The 19,876-nt window shown below is 45.6% G+C and overlaps 1 protein-coding gene across 1 annotated transcript in view; it reads right to left on the bottom strand.

Moving 5' to 3' along the window:
• onecut2 (one cut homeobox 2) overlaps positions 1-17,072 on the bottom strand; it is a 32,510-nt gene extending 15,438 nt beyond the window's left edge. The window contains exon 1 of the mRNA XM_072497362.1: positions 15,680-17,072. Within this exon, the coding sequence (XP_072353463.1) occupies positions 15,680-16,799 (1,120 nt within the window). The 5' untranslated portion in view covers positions 16,800-17,072. The remainder of the gene's footprint in view (positions 1-15,679) is intronic.
• Positions 17,073-19,876: the final 2,804 nt, after the last annotated feature.

Raw genomic sequence — 19,876 nt, forward strand, 5'->3', positions numbered from 1 at the left:
TATCCTGTGTGGCACCCCCCCCCTTATTATTCCCCTCCTTTTTTTTTTGACCCGACACCTACGATTGGAGACATTATGGGATTACTAAAAAGATTTGGAGCCTTTTCAGGCTAGAAGTTAAATTTTTGAAAATGTGAGTGCTTTTCAATCACAACACTGAGGGAAGGACAGAAGATGGCAGAGATGCTGTTTCGGGCAGCAACCAATCACTTTAGGTTCTTGGGGGCACAGGCTTGAGACTGGGCTCAGATTGGTAAATTAAATTTTACAAGCCTGTCAGCAAGGGTTAAGGAAGACTTACAAAGATGGGATAGTCTGCTCCAATCGCTTGTGGGCCGAGTGCAAGTGGTAAAAATGAATGTTCTACCAAGGTTTTTGTTTTTATTTCAGTGTCTCCTGGTCTTTTTAGCAAAAGAGTTTTTTGTGGGGGTCGAATGATTGGTCTCTTTGTTTATATGGGCTGGGAAGGTCCCTAGGATTCATATCTTGCTTCAGAGGGGGCGACAATTGGGTGGCCTAGCCCTGCCAAATCTTATGCACAATTACTGGGTGGTGAACGCCGAGTAGATTCAGTGCTGGGGTCGGGAACTGGATACAGTGTGGGTATGGATAGAGGAGGAGCAAACAAGGGATCGGGGCTATGGATGATGGCAATAGCACCACTCCTGTTGGTGCCACAGAAATCCTCTCAGAGTTGTGGTTTCAACACTGAAGATATGGAAGGAGATTCGCAAACATTTTAAATTAGGGACAGGGTTGAAATTGATGCCAATCTGAGAAAATCATGTGTTTGAACCGGCACAAATAGAGACTGGGTTCCAACACTGGGAAGAAAAGGGTGTGATCATGTTAAAAGACCTATTTCTGGAAGAATGTTTTGCAACATTTGAAGAATTGAGGGAGAAATACAAGCTCACAAGAAAGGAGGGCTTTCGATATATGCAGATACTGTTTTTTGTAAAGAAGACGTTGCCAATTGTTACCCCCTTCTTTGCTGGAAGAGGCATTGATGGTGTTCTGGATAGAAGGGGGAATTATCTTGGCTATTTATGGGAAATTTATCGAAGCAGGATCAGAATCCCTGGATAGGGTGAAGGCCAAATGGGAGGAGGAGTTTGTGGTGACGTTGCAGGAAGGGCTGTGGCGCGAACTTTTACAGAGGGTAAATGCATTAACCTCATGCGCGAGGTTGGCACTAATACAATTGAAGGTAATTCACAGAACACATTTGACAAGGTTGAGAATTAGTCTCCTGTTCGAAGGGGTTGAGGACATTTGTGAAAGGTGCGGGAGGAGGCCGGGCAATTATGAGCACATATTTTGGTTGTGCCTAAAACTGAGGAGGCTCTGGAGCACCTTCTATGGCACCATATGAACAATGTTACAGTCGGACCTGGAACCCAGTCCCCTGGGGGCCATATTCGGGGTGTCGGGCTTGCCAGAGTTCCAGACAGGAGTGGGGGCAGTCGCCTTAGCCTTTGTCTCGCTGGTGGCGAGGAGGCGGATCCTATTGGGTTGGAAGTCAGTTGCTCCACCACGTGCATCAGTATGGCTGGGAGAATTAATAGAGCTTCTAAGCCTGGGGAAGGTTAAATTTAAATGAAGAGGTCATGAGCTTAAGAGGGTTTCACAAGAGATGGCATCCGTTCATATCTCACTTTGAGGAATTAGCCTCAGTCAGCAGTTAAAAGAAGTGGGTAGTTAGTTAGTTCGTTGATGAATTGTTTTCGGTTTGAGGAGGGGAATCTTATATATTAGTTAAACATGTGTAATGTAAATTATGTTAAAAAAATGGAAAAAGCCAATAAAAATATGTATTAAAAAAAGGAATAGCCAGGCCATTATTTTCCAGGGCAAACAGCGGTAGACACAACAATGCTAGGTGAGCCAATAATCCCCAGGTCGCATAGAAAGATTTTTTTCAAAAATCCAGGAGTTTGTGGATCAAATCCCCTTAACTTGCAACAACTTGTCAGGTGATGTATCTCAATGAACACAAGATTAGTTGGCCTGTAGCTTACCAGCTGGTGGCGGCGTGGTGGCCTTACTAGGGAGCCAAGAGGCTTCATACGTGGAAAATGCTCTCTCCCATGTGCTGACATTGCACATTCCTGCATCTGGGGAAACGATGTAGGAAATAAATGAAAATTACTGACAGGAAAGGGCCATTAGGTCCATCAAATCTGCTGGACAGGCCTGACGGCTGGAGCATCCTGACTAGGCAAATTATATCCTCAGACACTGCAGCTATGTGGTATCCCGAGGGTGGAGCAAGAAACACAGGAGGGAGTTTCTTACATTGGATCTGGAGTCCAGTCCGGATCAGATTGTGCAGCTGGCCTGGCCTTGTGTTTGGAATGGGTAAGATATAATTCACCTTTTATTTTTGTTCTGCCGGGGAGGGTTTGCAGTGAACAAGGCTTTGCTTCTGTGAATGACCCATAGGGTGCACACTGACAAGGTTTTACCAGGACAGAATGGAGGAGGCAGCTGGGACACTCACTTAAGTTTATTCCAACATTGCTTCGAGACTTCAGCAGTGGTCTCAAGAAAATGGTGCGAACTGAATCGCTTTGAACCTTAGAATTTACAGGGCAGAAGGAGGCCATTCGGCCCATTGAGTCTGCACCGGCCCTTGGAAAATGCACCCTTCTCAAGCCCACGCTTCCATCCTATCCGCATAACCCAGTAACCCCACCTAACCTTTTGGACACTAAGGTGCAATTTAGCATGGTCAATCCACCTAACCTGCACATCTTTGGACTGTAGGAGGAAAACAGAGCACCTGGAGGAAGCCCACGCAGACACTGGGAGAAAGTGCAAACTCCACACAGTCACCCGAGGCTGGAATTGAACCTGGGTCCCTGGAGCTGTGATGCAGCAGTGCTAACCACTGTGCCGTGTTTATCCATTAATTCCAATTCATTTTATCAAATGTAAGATATAATATAACACACAACAGAGAAAGAAGGCTGTATGATATGGCGATGCACAACTAAAATGTCATCGCCATCGTCCTTACCAATACCGTTTTAGAGCCCCCTGCTGTAAAGAGTATTTTGAAGGTACCGGCGCTCCCCCGGGACCTGTCCGCGGTGCTGAACTGACCTCTGTAATTGAATACAATTGTTTGTTTTATCTCTTTCTTTTTCATAAACCGGTAGTATTACATATGTCTTCCGCACTGATTGCCGAATACAATATCTGCGGAGCTTCCAGGAGACGTAATTGCAATTGATTTTTAATGTCAAAAATGTAATATTTCATCAGCCCACCGTGTGTGAAGGCCAGCAGATGGCAGCGTTTCACACACAATCCTCAGGGTGGGTGCTGCAGCCCTGTGCACGTGAAACTGACTATGATTGACAAACATAGTCAATAACCAGCCCGGGGTCAAAGGGTCGCATACAGGCCTCACTAATAAACCACGAAGCTGGGAGGATGTTAAGCACACAAATCCTGATTGCAGTTTCCGACCGAAACCGCACGTGAAGAATAGAAGGGCAGGATTTGAATTGCTAATCGCCCATGAATAATACAGATGGAAATCGTAGTTCCGGCTGCGTGGCCTTCATAGGTTAGGTGTATTGGGCATGGCAAATTGGTGTCCCAAGATGTGCAGATTAGGTGGGGTTACGGGGATGGGGGGGGGGGGGGGGGGGGGGATGGGAGGGGGGGGGGGGGATGGGCCTAGGTAGGGTGTTCTTTTGGAGGATCGGTGCAGACTCGATGGGCTGAATGGCCTCCTTCTGCCCTGTTGTGATTCTATGATGTAGAGATTCTATGACTGAGACTTCAATGTCATTCCTCTGCCCATCACCCCATCCCCGACCACGGGCAACGAGACTCCGCCGCCCGCAAGGGCCCATGGCAGCCCGGGGGGAGGGGGGTCTGTCTTCCTGAAGTGTATTTGAGTGTATCTAACGCAGGCCTTTCCTCTAGCCGGCCCAGCTGGTGGCCATCCTACTGCCGCTCTGGATGTGCGGGAGACGGAACATGCCTCCTGCCAGCCTCAGCGGTCTCCCCGTCACAATGTCCCCCCGCAGCCACCTCGGGCCAGCCAGACAGACAGTCGCCTGCAGCATTTCCTCAGGTCCAATGCTGACTCTCCCTGTGATAGCCAGGATCTCACTGGGCAAGGCTGGTGAAAGGCTTACGATGCCCCCCCTCCCGCTGGCATAGATTGCAGTTGGCATTACCATGGGCATGTGAGTCACAGCTTCAAGGCCCTTGTGATGGTATCAGGTGTCCAGACCACGTGGAGACATTGAAAGACCAACGCTGCTCTGTCTCTCCTTGTGTGGACCCGATATGCACATCACCCTCCCTGTCAGCTGTCAGCAGTGAACCCCCTCACTTTACTCAAATCTGGGCTGAACTGAATTTCGATAACAAGAGGTGCATTGTATTTAGGCACTATCGTTGTTTGAGAATATGATTAACTGAAAAGAATGATATCAGTCTGCACACATTAAGAATGTCAACACTAGGCAACTAATCAATACGGTTATCGGTTCTTGGTTATTGATCAACTCCACGACGAGTAAAGTTGGTCGATGGCGTAACTGCAATTGGTGAATAAGTTATTCCTAACATGATTGGGTGACAGTGAGTAAACATTAGAGGTACTTATTATTCAACACAGGCGGGCCTCAAAAATCAGCTGCCGCCACCATTGATAAAGCTGCAGTGACAGCAGGAAATACAAACATAGACCCTTGCGGGCGGCGGAGTCTCGTGGCCCGTGGTCGGGGATGGGAGGGTGAGCAGAGGAATGACATTGAATTCTAGTCATAGACTATCGGCGGTGTCTGTTGCCGATCAGCATTCAACTCGGTAATACATAGGTTATTTCAGAAGCTGAATGGACGGCAGCAAACGGGAACTAACAAAACCCAGCTCCGTACCCTCAAGCCAAATGTGCGTTTTAAAGAGAGAGGAAAAAACCTTTATCGTCAATTTTCTCCACGTCTCAATTTCTGAGTACAGTGTCCTGACATCAGGCGCCCTCTGGCAGCCCCATTTTTACGTTTGAGCCTGCACACATCCTACACTTCAGCTGAGCTCAATTCTCTCCTGGCCTAACATTTACACACTAGCAGCGAGAGGACAGGGGACAATGATGAGAGGGTGGAGACTCTGACCCATCCACCCTCCACCCCTTCGAACGCAAAGACAACCGTGTCGCACCACTACTGCGGTCTCAACTGAGAAATAGCGAACTCAGCACAGGGCCGAAAAGTAGAAGAGGCTTTAGGTCTCTCGCTGTCTTCCCCTCCAGTTTAATGATCTAAAGACATTCGCAGCTTTGACAAAGTGTCACCCAGACTCGAAACGTGAGCTCCCTTCTCTCTCCCCACAGACCTGCTGAGATAGTCCAGCATTTTCCCTCTTTGTTTATTGCAATGATCCAAACCGTTCCTTTTCACACACGTGCGTACACACACAAACGGATCTATTTCAGTAGAATTAAACGTTAAATAATTCCAGTGATCCTTCAAGCTGGAGTCTGAGGAATAAGGTCGCAGAAAAAACAGTAAAACGAATTTCTAGTCGTCTCGATGTCTTGTTTGCCCCCTGCCCCCGGTTTTTCAAACAGAGTGGATTTTAATTGCGCCGGGAAATGAGGGGGGGGGGGCACAAAACTCCAGCTGGAAGAGGCAGGGGTGGGTGGTTAATCCAACGCTCCGTCGCCGCGGGTCCCGAGGTTTCAATCCCAATTGTTATTTGTATCAAACGCCACACTTTCACTCCGGTGGTGGTGGTGGGGGGGGGAAGGACTAAAGTTAACCCTGGGTGCTCATTCGCCTAATTCGAAGATCTGAAGCCGAACGCAATAGAAGGCACCCGCCGGTAAACAGTTCCCAAAACACACTAAGCAGTCAGACATGTCAACAAGCAGCATTAACTAGAACGCTAATAAAAAGATAGCTCTTGTTACACCATCCAATTAAACAGTTAATCAATCGGCCAGTCGATTCATTTATACGCGTTAGTTGTCACACACGTGCTCCTCATGAGGCCGGGCTAAGATTTTTTTTTACAAGACGTGGGTTTTACTTTTACTTCTACGCGTCAGCGTCTCAATAAATATGAGTCGAAAAGCACTTCGCCATTCTATTTATCAGTTGAAATTCTAATCCTATTAATTCCGGACACCAACCTCAGGCAGCAGGCCCCAGCACACATTAACCATCAGATGCAAACTAACATCGAATGGTTGAAAACCGTACGAGAAGGTTGTCTAATTGCAAGTTATTTAGCATTTTCTTTTTGCAATTGAACCCTCCACACCCCCCCCCCCCCCCCCCCCCGCGGCTTTTCCAGGGAAGATTTGATTATTATTTAATTCCATGCCAATGGTAAAACACATTTTAAAATACATTTTTAAAGTCGACTTGAACAAAGCAATCACAAATATTTGCAACTGTCCCGTCTAGAAAGGTTTCTCTGTTGGAATGAAAATCACCTTTAATCACGTCCCATCGGTATAAAAATGATCTCTTAAAACAAAACAATTCATTAACTTCCCGGTTCCCTGTATTATTTGTTTGGAAGGTTTAACTAAAGTTGTCGATCTGCCAAATCTTGCAAGATTCCCCCCCCCCCCCCCACTCATATTATCACACCGCATCTGTATTTTGCATTTTTTAAACAGTGTAGCTCAAATAGAAAATTCCTGTTTGGAAAAGGAGCATTCTGTTATTTGCATCTCTCGATTTCCGGGGACGTGTGTTCTGAACGCATTGTAACAGTATCTGCGGTAAAGCAGTAAAACTGGTGTGAGTGCTATGACAAGTTGTGGAGAATGGGCAGCAAGCGCAGCTTTCTTCCTCAGACTCAATTGTCAAAAAAATCAATCTGATGACGCTGCTTAAACGCTAATTATAACCTCTGATGTGGCGACTAATTCATCTCGCTCTCTAACTGGGCCTAAAACGTGCACAATGCACAATCCAGTGACGAAGGCAGAAGTCAGACCGGCAGGATAACACAATCTGTAGTTCGCAGTATGGAAGCACTCACCCCTATAGGTTCCCCAACAATCTGCGACCACAGCAATCAAATAAACCAAATAACATGTGCCAACAGTGAACTTTACCCTCTGAACTCAGTGGATGAGAAATAAACCCATTATAACTGACAGAATATTCCATCAAATTTACTTTTGTTCAAATCAAATGCCGTTCATTCTCGAAATTCAGCAAAAAAGATGGAATGTATACTTATTCTTTAGGTGGACTTTTCAAGTTAAAAATCCAGACCTTGAATACTGAAGCTTTAATCGTACAAGATAAGCCTGTGTCGATTATATTAAGCCCCACACCTTCCAACAAGCCACCGCACTTACAAATCAATGGCCATTGGCCATTTTAATTTCAAGGCACCCCCCCCCCCCCCCCAAGAACAAGTGAACCTTTTATGGGGTCTTGGGCCTCAGCACGTTTTGATGGTGTTTTTGTGTTCAGGTACACTGGATTTCCCCTCACTTCCACCTATTTCAGCTCAAAGAACAAAGTAGCTTCCCTCACTGTGAAATTAATAGTTGGCAAATTTCTGTCAGTTTGATCAGGTTCGTTTGTGAGAACACTGTTACAAAGACCCAGGGCAACACACAGCGGCAACGTAGGGAATGCACTGATAACCCTATTGCAATAAAAGTAGGGGTTGTGTGTATAATTAACATATTTTAAATATTTACAACCTTTAAAATACACTCTACCATTTGCCTTCTCCCGGCCACCGGCAGGTTTTCTTCTAATCAAAAGTGCAAAATACCAATCTATCAACTTTCAAACAAATCCCACTGGTAAATGGGCTGCAGTTGAACGCCTTCTGCCTCTGTCCTGGGTGTGCAGTGACTGCACAATCCTTTTTTGTTTTGGTCAGGCTACTTAGTTATAGCCCAATTTAGTCTCCCCCTCCATCTCTCTAAGTCCGTTTGCGACGTAGAATCAGCGAGGCCATTCGGCCCATCGAGTCTGCACCGGCCCTCTGCACCCCACCCAGGCCCGCTGTTATGGAGGTCCTTTCATTGCGTTTCGCTGGAGTGTAACGTAACTTTGTAACCGTACGTGAGTTTAGAAGACATGGATTGCGAAACCACGCAACCCATTAGGATTACAAATGAAAAACAAAATCAATAACGGCTTCTAATTACCTGTAAAATTAAACAGAGCAGACTGAAATAACCACAAACGCTCCCCCCCCCACCCCCCACACGTTTCTCACTCTCGCTCGCTCTTGTTGATGGTCTAGGATTGAAAATATTTGTGATTCAAATGCAAATGAGTGGAGCAAAAGCAAAACATCCCAGGGCCCACAAACAAATGACACACGTCTTTGTATCTTGTTTGACTTTAAAAGCAGCCAGCGTCGAGGGTGGCACAGCCATGCACCCAGACACGTTTCACACAGAGTAAATTACCTGCCCACAGAGCTTACTATTTATTATTATTTATGTAAAAAACATTAAATTAAGTATTGATCGCGTAACTTTCTTCCACCGCTTTTAATTGGGGTATATTTTGGAAACAGAAATCGTTGCGGAATTAAATCTAACCTTTAGCCTAAACAAAGAACGATACGCGATCTTTAAAGGCCATGGCATTACAGAAAGGTTTGCTGACAAAAAATAATAAAGCGTCTGTTTAGTTTTTGCTCTGATCGCTATGTTGAGTGCTTCGCCGCTCTCTCAACTCTCCCTCAACTAACGGGGACGGAGACACGTCCAAAATGAAGGAAAGTCATTAAGTGATGCGTTTCCATGATTCATTTACCAAAATATATATTTTCGGAGTTTACGGTAAATGTTAGAAAAGTGTGTGTGTGTGTATGTTACAGATGGAAAATTAAACTGTAATGCAATGTTCCATCATAATGGATAGATGTTAGCTATCTGATAGCATATATATTCAGGATTATCATGTCTGTAACGATACACGGAATGTGAATAACATGGCTGAGTAACACTATTTCAAGATTACGCTACATGTACATTATGGAAATGTATATTATCGATAACATATACTGATTTCAACTGGCATACTCACTAGATGACTTATAACACATGCCTAGTATCTACAATGTATACAGAATTATTATACAGTAACATCACACAAAGGTTAGATGGAATGAAATGCCACAATGTCCCCTGGAACGCATACTAAGGCAGTATCTAGCTGCATGGCGCGTCTCTGCAAGGGCCTTGTGGTAATAATGCCTCTCTGCCATTGTCTGTCCGATACCTCCTGTTTGTGGAACACTTGTTTTCGGTGTTCTTGTATTTCCCAGCAGTAACAAATCGAATGACAATACTGTACTAAAAAGAACTGCATCCGGGTAAACAGTAAATCTATGCAAGAGCTTCTTTAAACGTGTGGTTTCCTTAAAGGGAAAGACTGGATCACTGAGATCGATGGCGAACGTTTTCCCTATTCCTGTATCAAATGAATGTCGTTGCTGATAAAACCTCAAACGGGGAGCTTCACTGAGCGACTTCTCCATTGTTTTTTACTCGGGTTCTGACAAAATGAAAATCGATGCCAGCGAGTCAACAATATCCCAGATAAAGCAAAGGCTTGTTTGCAGTAACCCGCGGTCTGACAGAGCAAAGTTCCTTGTGATAGAGCTCTTGGAAAAAGAAAGAAATAACAGAACTTGGAGCTCCGTCCAATAAACCCAAGGAGGATTGGCACTCTGAAGCACGTTTCGCCAGCAATTTCGGAATGAAGAAATAAAAGTGAGCGATCGACAGAAAACCACCGAATTCATTCCGAACAGGAGCGATGAGAAGGCGACATTCTTAAAAAAAACTTGCTTGCAACATGAATCAATCCTGAAAAGATTGTCGAATTTGTCAGAATAAACACGGGCTGATCTTTATCACGGAATCTTCAATGCCAAGGATAGAGCTGAATTCTACATGAGGAGGCGCACTATCTTAGATCACCTCGATGCAAAGATTACTGTAGTAACGCAATGTGATGAGGACTTGACACCACTCTACACTGTTGAGCACCACTGTACTGTTCTTTTAAAATATAAGTATTTATTTAGGAATATACTTTAATCATCTCTCCTTGTGCACAAACAGGGTCAGGGCACAATGTATGTAAGTCACGCTGTGCAGCTCTATTGGGCCTGAGTTAAGACACTGAAATTAGCACACATCGGGACCATGTATATAATACTCAGTTGGTTCCTCAGATTGTGTTACATGTCCTTGTGATAAGAGAAAATCCCGGGAGAACAATAAATATCGATATATAATTATGCTATTAAAATTTGTATATAACGCACAGCCCAAGTGTGAATAACGTTTGACATCGTTCCACTGTGCTTAAAGTGCCGTCAAATAACACCAAAGGCTTCAGCAAAAAGAGATCTTCGCAAATAAGAGAAATCCACTCTGTGTCTGTTTCATGTCGGCAAATTAAGCGTTGGCCGTATGATTTAAAAATGTAAATAAGTTTCTAAATGTGGTCCAGTGTACATTTTTACACATTTTATGTAGATTCCCGAAGAATATTACTGGCATTTCATGGCAAATTAATATAGTGCCATTGAAAAAGATGGTTTTAAAGGTCATAAAGAATTTCAAACAATTAGAAATGATTTGTACCGGCAGAATGAACGCAGCGCCAGGTTGGCGGTAGGAATTCGCAGGTTAGCCCAGGGAATCGACATTTGCATAGATACTGTGTGGTAACGAAATACGCATAGCATCCACATTCTGAACGAGATATAAGGCTCTCCTAGTTGATTTGCTGAAACAGATGCTAATATAACAAACGTGGAACAAATGGGTTATATTTTCCAAATTTGGGGTGGCCGATATGGGTACTATAAAAAGAATGTAGTCAGGGCTAAAATAACCGACACAATATCTGTGATGATCAAGTAAGGTTTGTATTAAATGGGTTACTGGAATAAATAGTGTTCGAGCCAAAATAATGCCTTTTAATTAACATTTCGAATCTAACAGCAAATTGTCAATTGCCAGTTCATTTCAATGCTACTTGCAAAAAGAATCCAGAAAAGATGCACTCTAGCCTTCGCTGTGATTTCTGCGCCATTGCTAAATGATATTGATATTCCACAGCATTTGGATACTAACTGTCGTCAGTGTTACAGGGTGACGGGAGGGCAGATCCTACCCCACCCCCTTCTGGAGCATAGCCTCTTTTTTGCACTACCGTCGATTCCTAATGATACCTATTTCGAAGTCCCAGAAGTATCTAATTAACGCTTAAATGTAAGAAGTCTAAACTGAGACATACTGGAATCTGCATTTAATCAGGGCGCTGGAATGCAATCTGCATGGTGCTGAAACCTTTAACGAACCAGGGAGGTTGCCACATATCAGCTGTCCATCTGAATTGTGATTTGCTGTGCTAATTGGGTTCCTGTCTGTTCACATTCTCTGACATGCATATTAATTCTCCCGCCTAGATCAGGTTTAAATGTAAAATGTTTGCATATTAATATCGGACGGAAAGACAGTAAATAACCGGTTTTGTTTGGCCGGAGTATTGATTATAATTTTAATAAATTAAAGTGCCAAACTGTAGCTGAGTTCGCCATGTCATTGCCATTCTCTACTCTTGATAAACCTAACTTCGCCTTTGCAAAAGAAAGAAATCACCAGGGAGAATGATTCAAGGATTTTTTCCCCTTTTAAAAAAAAAGAGTCGATTCCCTGTGTTATTTGTGTGTTTTGTGCTAACAAACTTACTTGATGAATATTTTAATGGGATTCATTATATCGCTATCGACCCACATTAGCGAAATGAACAGTAACACCGTTAGATCTTTGGTCGTAATACACACACAAAAAAACTAAAATATAGTACTGCAGTTTAAAACAAAAGTGAGCTATCGTTGTCATTGGCTGTACAAACGAAATGTCTTTGAAGTGGGAGCGAGGAGAGAGCTCCAACTATCAGGAGACAAAGGGAATATAATGTGGACGACAATGCCAGGAAGACTGTGGCAGCTTTCCCGGAACAACATCGGATCAGGTTCCAAATCAATCTCTAACCGGGTCCTCAGGTTTATGTTATTGTTGCCAGCATTAATGCCCTTTTAATCTTCTAAAGATTATCCGCATCGATCCACGTCCATAGACACTGATTTTTTTATACAGTGACATAACCACATTATTGAAATGCTGTGATAAAAATAAATGCCACTGTTCCATATCCCCCCCCCCCCCACACACACACACACACACAACTCAACATATATCTTCCCTTGTCCTGAGTGCTCCCAGGAATGCCCTCACATTAATGAATATGAGGGAGGTGTTACTCTCTCACATCAGGGGCTGCCAAAGTCAAACACGAAGGAGCGGGAAGGGTTTCAATTATTAATTTGCCAATTGCAGCACAGACAACTAATAACTGATCGCAGCGACTGGAAATGCAGCCGCGGGGACTAACACAAACACGCTGGTGTCAGGGCTGCAGCCACTTTATTGCCCACCCCCCTACCCTCACCCCCATGGTATTCGGCGGCAAGACTCTCTTGCATATCCTAAGCTTTGAAGCAATTCATTTTTATTTGTCATTCTCCTCGAGCTGCAGTTCGAAATATAAATCATTTATGAAGCCGTCGCGAGATAGAAAGATACTGGTTGACAAGGCTATCAGCTCCAGCGGTGAATGAGTGCAGGGATTGCTGCCTGGTTAAAACCAAGGCAAGGGCGACGCTACAGCTAGCAATAGGCCGTCCAGATATTTTAATTAATAATTCATACCTGCGGCTTCTGGGCTTCTTTTCAAAGCACTGCCAGCAAAGGGATTATTTCTTGGGATTTTTTTTTTTGAAAAAGGAGGCGAATCCTGCACTTTAAAAATAAATTAACAAAATCTTTCAAAGATGAGCAGCAGCATCGTTCAGGCGAGAGCTCACATTAAAAGCCACACGCTCCTCGCCTGAGTAGCTGCTGGATGAATTGTTCTTGTCCCTCTGCTATTTTAATCTCCTGGTCTGCGTTCGCCCGCAGTTAATAAAATGCTGAAAGAATATATATACCTTGCGATTGTTGCTACAGAGTGTGCAGCACGGAAGTCTTTTATTCTGGAAGTGGCGGTATAGTAATGAAGGCGGCTCGCACAGCGGGCTGCTTCATATCAAAGGGATTATTTTAAAATGTATAATTCCCCCTTTTTGTCCCGTCCCCCCCCGCAAATCCGTCTGTAAATAACAAATCAGCTGAGCAAAAACAGTTTAATTATTCAAATCGGAATTCATCGCCAACTTGAGGGATTCGGAGGGAAATTCCTTGATAAGAAAGAGCAATCGGGCAATATAACTGTATTCAATGCAGATACCAAATCAAGGCATGCTTATGTTTTCTCTGTCAGTCCTGCTGCGTGGCTTTGCTGTGTTTTAATTTGTACATTGCCTTTTTAGCAATCACAGGGTCAGTTTTTTTTAACCCTAACATATAATCACGCAACACAACTTGATAGGTGAATTGTTTCAAGGCAGTTTGCAAATGCCTCTCCCACCTTTTCAGGTCAGGAGAATTGCAGCACGGTTATACCCGCCAAATTGGCAACCTTTGGTCTCAAATATTTCAACTTATTTGCCTGACAGTGTATGTTAAATGTTCGAAAATAATCGGACATTCCACCCCAACCCCCAGCACCCCACGCATTTGTTGCAACCCTAGAAATGAAAAACAAAACAATCACATTTTCAAGTTTAAAAAAAAAATCCTAACCCTGCTGCAAATTACGCGCGCGATAAATGAATGCCTAAATTGCACGGCGAAAATGTTTGCGAGTTACACGCAGTCACGCGCAATGTGCGCCTAGTTATTGTGGCTTTTACTGTCCAAGGATATAGTTGTCCATTAAACACATGGTGAAGCCAAGTTTAATTGAAAAAGTAATTACAGCAATTACACCACGTGACCATGGTATCCAGCATCGCCTCTGATTTGTCTGAGCAGATATTGACAGCAGCGGCATGGCAACAAACATTGGTGCAAATATCGTGCACGGGTGTTAATGTTTTCACACAAATAAACAAAACATAAAAGTTTACATCTGCATGTTTAAATAAAGGCACAATGCCGCACAGACCTGAGATGCATTTTCCTATGCTCTAAGGGGATCACTAATTCGTTGAAAGACAGCCACGAATCACAGATTGCACCCCCCCCCCCCCCCCCAACCAACACAATTATCTCCTCCGAATGCGGATATTTACGGGTGCGATCACGTTACGTAGTCAAAGACTTGCAAGCCAGTTAGATATTGTAGTGCATGCTCCTTCCATTGTCCTTCTGGGATGCGAAGGTTAAATAATGGGTCTGTCTCCGCGCCCTATGGATCGGGACGGTTACATTTTATCAGGGAATGTGAGAGCGATTTTCCACCTATATCGGAATGAAATTAGCTCTATTGACCAATGCTCTCTCAATGCGATCAAATCTTACTTCCATTTATTTGTTTTGCAGGGTAGTGTCTATAATAGAGCCTACGGGTCATTAAAGAAGATTTAAAGAGCGGAATTTCCATTGGCTAGCCTTTAAATTTAGGGGTGTTAAATTACATTATTTTAAATAGTCCCTTACTGCAGCCAAATACAATTTTATGCGTTCAAATAGACACAATGGGAAGCAGCTCAGAGTGCAGATACACGCACCGCCGCTAGAGGGCAGGAATACAACTCCGCCGATTTCCCACTCACACTGCCTGCCAGCCACTGAAGCTCGTCCAGTGCTGAATCGCTGGGATCCACCACAACAAAACGATCGTTTACTTATCGCACTGCACTGTCTCAGCTACTAAATAGATGCAAACGAGCTGAAAGGTTAGCGTGAAGCGTTATTTAGACTTTCACACTTTACCCCCACTTGGGCAGCACAGACCCCGGTGGCAGGATTCTGCTGAAAGATAACTAACTGGTTGCTGCAGGAGATACCAGTGCGTTTGAGAGCTACCCGAGTACTGCAGACTGAACAAAATCGGCCGGGTCGCTTAAGCCCAATGCAGAGCTGAGGCGGTGAGCAAGGGAGCAGACAACAATGGTCTGATTTGAGTCCTTCCAGATCTCTGGAAACAGGGCCGAAGTTAACATGAATAAAGAGAATAAAGGCTTCTGTGATACAAAGGACAGAGTGTGTGTGTGGGGTGGGGAGGGGGGGGGGGGGCTGCAGTTCAGGTTCTGTCATGGGTTAAACAGGCTGGAATTTTGCATAGCGTAACTAGGGATGTCCATCAAACAGAGAGAGAGGGAGAGAGGATGAACACTACACCCTTAAGTGGATTTTAAGGCGCATTAATTGACTGATAATCGGATGTTGATGCCGTTCCACGCTACGGTTGTGGGTGTGTCCTCTCATTGCGGGGATGTTGGATTGTCTTACTCTGGAGCTATTGTGTGAACATCGCGCCCAGGGGAGGCTGAGAGGGTCTCTGCAGTGAGTGGGTCTACCCGGGTCTGCCTTCCTTCAATACTAGTAACGGGTGTAGCTGACCACAAAGAGACAGTTCCAATCAATATTCCCTTGTCGATGAACTGGGAGCATAGCAAATATTAAGTGCAATGATAGTTGGTTCCCTGCACCGTTAATGTTAGTCCCCACAGCCGCCAGAGCAGCAGCCACTGGACCAATTCTTGCCCCCCAGTCACCACCTCAGCCTCTGTTACATTGACTTACCTGCAAGCCTGAGGGCAGACATTCGCTGGAACTCCGGTTCTTGCAGCCACTTCCACATCCGCCTGAAGGTCTCCCGTCCCGATTTAAGTTTACTCCAAGGTTTGGGGTTCCTTAAAAGGTCAGAGAGGGTGCCCTGCGAGCGGCACAGCACCCTCTGGGCGAAGATGGCCTGCGGGATGCTGTAGCGCTTGAGTTCCGCTGTGATTCTTTGTGCTACATCTTTGGTATTAATTTCTTCCAACTGAGCCGAGCTGTTGGCCTGCGTGCCCGAGGAGGAGGTGGAGGAGGGAGGCCGGTCCCGGCTCGAAGCCAACACGGGCCCGTGAGGTTGATGGTGACCTGTGTGACCGTGGTGGTGGTGGTGGTGGTGCATGCCGTTCAGATGGGGCATCATGCCGGCCGGAGGGGCTGCCAGCCCCCGGGACAGGTGCTGCTCGCTCCGGGCTAGCATGGCCGTGTGGGCGTCGAAGTTGGGGCTGAGCATCTTGTCGTGGCCGTTGGAGCCGTAGCCCTGGATGCCCTGGTGCGGGTTGTGGATGGAGGCCAGGCCGTTTCCCAGGGGGTTGCTGGAGAGGTGGGAGAGGTTCTGAGTCATCCCGGGCATGTCCTTGTGGTACGGGCCGTACAGGTTGTTCATGGCGGCGGGCAGGCACCTCTCGTCCCGCATCAGGGTGAAGCTGCCGCTCACGTTGCCGGCGAGCCGCTGGTGGTGGTGGTGGTGATGATGGTGGTGGTGGTGGTGAGGGTGGTGGAACTTGTCCGACACGGTGGAGATGGGGGGCAGGGGCTGCAGGGGGGTGAGGGTGGTGTAGGTGCTGCTCATGCCCATGCCAGGCGGGGACTCGCACGCCATGCTCATGGCCGGGTGCAGAGGGATAGAGAGCTCCGGCCGGTAATCCCCGGAGCCATCCAGGATGGAGGGCATGCTGGAAACCATTGCAGAGCGAGTGCTCAGTTCTCGATGAACTGCTGAAACTGCCTGCCGCTGGTGACTGTTCATCAGATCGCCCGTGGATTGCTCATGGCTTATTCCACCATGCAAATTCCCAATGCTGTCCATTGTAATCTCCGGGTTCATGGTATATACGTCTTTGGCTATACATCTATACGCGATGTTCATTCAGTCCATTAAAAATCGTAATTGTTTCTGTTGGCTTGGTAAATCAAGGGGATTTTTTTTTGCTACACATATGCATGTATAGATGTCCCATGCACACATCCAGATGCACACGCACGCGCACACATATGAAAGGAAAGATAAAAACGTTAAGGCCTCACGGGTTGCAAAGATCACCGATTCTCTCAGGCGGGCCGGTGCTGCTTCTCGCCATGTCCGAACCCGTCCCCCTCCTACGTCGACTGTTTAGACAGCTGGAGCCAGCCCCAGACGCGTTTCTCTGGCTTCAGCCTAAATTGCTCAGCTCAGGGTTGTGAGGGGTGGAGACCTCTGATGGGCAGCAGTCTGGAGCCTATCACAGGCTCCAGCTCTTGTCTTTCCGCCCTCCTGGCCAGGGGGAGCTGCAGGCGCCTTGTCCATTCGGGGCGGAGAGGGGGCGGGATGTCCGCTTCCCAGCTTGGATTGACGGCTTGTGTACAATCTCTCTCCTCCCTCCCTCCCCCTCTCTCTCTCCCCCCCTTCTGCCACAAACACAACACAACGCCAGCAAAAGCTCTTTTCAAACAATATTAACTTCCGGGTTCCCAGCAAGTCAGGATCCTCTTCCACTCTGGCCCAATAATCATTTTCTTAGCTTTGATTCGGGGTCGTTTTGGGGGTGGGTAATACAAATATTCATTTATCAATTTGACAACCATTTATTAATTTGCTATGTTCGAAATGCAAGAGGGAAGTCAGAGAATAAATATTTGCAACTTTGCAGAGCCTGTGGATCATTTCAACAATGCGCTTTTAATTGAGAAAGCTGCGTTATTTGAAAAATGTCTCTGCAGATTTTGAAAATATCCCAGATATATTTAATTAAAACCGTGGAAATTGCAATTAATCCATTTTCATGCAACGCTTTCTTTTTACAAAGCACCCCCACCCTCCCAAAACTACTTGAAAGATCGATTGCAATTTGTTGCATGTAATCTTCGGCTTTCTCCGTGACACCTCTCCCAAAACAATGTCACTGTGTTTGTTTCTTAAAAACTTTTCTTTCTCCCCGAGTCTGCGTGGGTTTCCTCCGGGTGCTCCGGCTTCCTGCCACAGTCCAAAAATGTGCAGGTGGTGGATCGGGCATGCTAAATTGCCCCTTAGGGTGGGGTTGCAGGGATAGGGTGGGGGATTGGGTCTGGGTGGGGTGCTCATTCGAAGGGTGGGCGCAAACTCGACGGACCGAATGACCCCCTTCTGCACTGTAGGGATTCTATGATATTGGCAAATTGGTTTTAAAAAGTACTGACTGCAGGCTTGGAGCACCCCGGTACTGAAGACTCCCTTCAATCTAACAGCTTCTCCTCAATCTTCACCCTGATAACTACTGAGAATAATTTACCCCAGCAACATCTCCACTGATGAGGTTCCTCATGTAAAACTATAGAGACTACATTGAACTGGTCTCCTCAATTTATTACAGTCGCCATAAATCTGTCGATTGCAAAGTGTTACTGTTTTTGTGTGATTCTGACATAAAGCCAGCATCTGCTGGAGTCAGGTTTGGGCTAGATAGCTGGAGATGATACAAATTGTAAGTAGGCCATTGATAAATCGCAAGTCATACAATCGCATCTCATTGATGATGTACATCAAACCAACCAGATATGAAAAGTCAGTGACAGGGATTCGGGCCTGTTTTTTTTTTAATCTAGAAAGTTTTACCACTGTTGATTAAGATGAAACAAGACTTCATTTAAAATGAATTGTCTTTTTTTTCATCAAATGTATCAGTTGGTTTATTGCCATACTAACTTGTAAAACGACTGGATTCCTTTTTTCAAGGAGCCAGGCAGGGGTGGGGAGGAAGGTCTGACACATCGCCCAGTATTTGACCTGCTTCCCCCCTCTTCAGCCCTCACATTGTTGACCTTGTGGAGAAGGTGGAGAGGTTGCGCAGATGTGCCCATTGTTCAAGGGGGCAGCAATTAAGGACAGAGGCTGGACAAGAGCCTCAGATGCGTGACCCTGTTTCTTTTGATCATGCGGCAGGGAAGAGCAGTGGGGTCTGACCGATAAATATCCCTCCGCCGGCTCTCAGCTGTCGGCAAAACTTGTAAGAAACGGGGAGAAGTGGGTCAGTAGGTACCTGTTCTGTTCGCAGGATTGATTTTTTTTTGGTGTTGCCGTTGCAACAATCGAACAGTTTCAGTGTCTGTGTGGTGGTGGTAGGGGGTGGGGGTGGGGGAGATTTGAGGGCAACTCGTTGTGAGCCCAGCGTCAGTCACAGTGTCAGTCTCACTTAAAAGTCACACAGTGTGTAGAGGAGAAGACAGCTTGTGGCAGACCAACTTCTTGTAATGAGAGCAAGAGCACGATCTCAGCTCTGCCACGCTGGTGCGTCCGCATATGCTTGTTCACGTTTACTTTACCAGTGAGGATAAGTTACAAGGCACTAATCTGCATATGCCAGGAAATGCAGTCTATCGAATTTATAGTTGAGGTTTTCAGTTTCCAGTTTTGCTGTTTACTGTAGCAGCTCAAGTAATCCGATTGCCAAGATGTAAATGTCTGTTTCCTACTTCACTAAACGACGTATTGTCTGACTCTGTGGCAGACTCTCTCATTCCACTCCGCACTCTCTCTTCCTACCTTTCTCCACCAGCTGTTATTTGTTGTTCTCCACACGCTGCCCCATTTACTCTTCCTCCCTCCTTTGTCTACACTATGTATTTTCTTCTCTCTCTCACTCCACACCCTACTCAAATTCTCTCCTCTCTCCTCCTCGACATTCGCCCCTTACTCTCTTCGTATTTCTCTCTTTCAATCTCCAATCTCTCCGTACACTCTCGCCTCTTTTTCACAGTCCCCAATTGCTCTCTGTAGTTTTTTAAAAATGTCTATCATTCTCCATATTCTCTCTTTCTTTCTATTCCACCTGTTTCTCTACTCACCTCCCATCTTCATAGTTTCCTCTGCACAATCACTTTCTTTTTTTTTACACACTTTCCCCTCTCTGTTCTACCCTCCATCTCTCTCTATCTGTTCCCAGCGTGTCTCTCTTGCTCTCGAGGCATATACTCTAATTTGCTCTCCCCAGA

Source organism: Scyliorhinus torazame, chromosome 3 (genome assembly GCF_047496885.1).
Source record: "Scyliorhinus torazame isolate Kashiwa2021f chromosome 3, sScyTor2.1, whole genome shotgun sequence".
Lineage (NCBI taxonomy): Eukaryota > Metazoa > Chordata > Chondrichthyes > Carcharhiniformes > Scyliorhinidae > Scyliorhinus > Scyliorhinus torazame.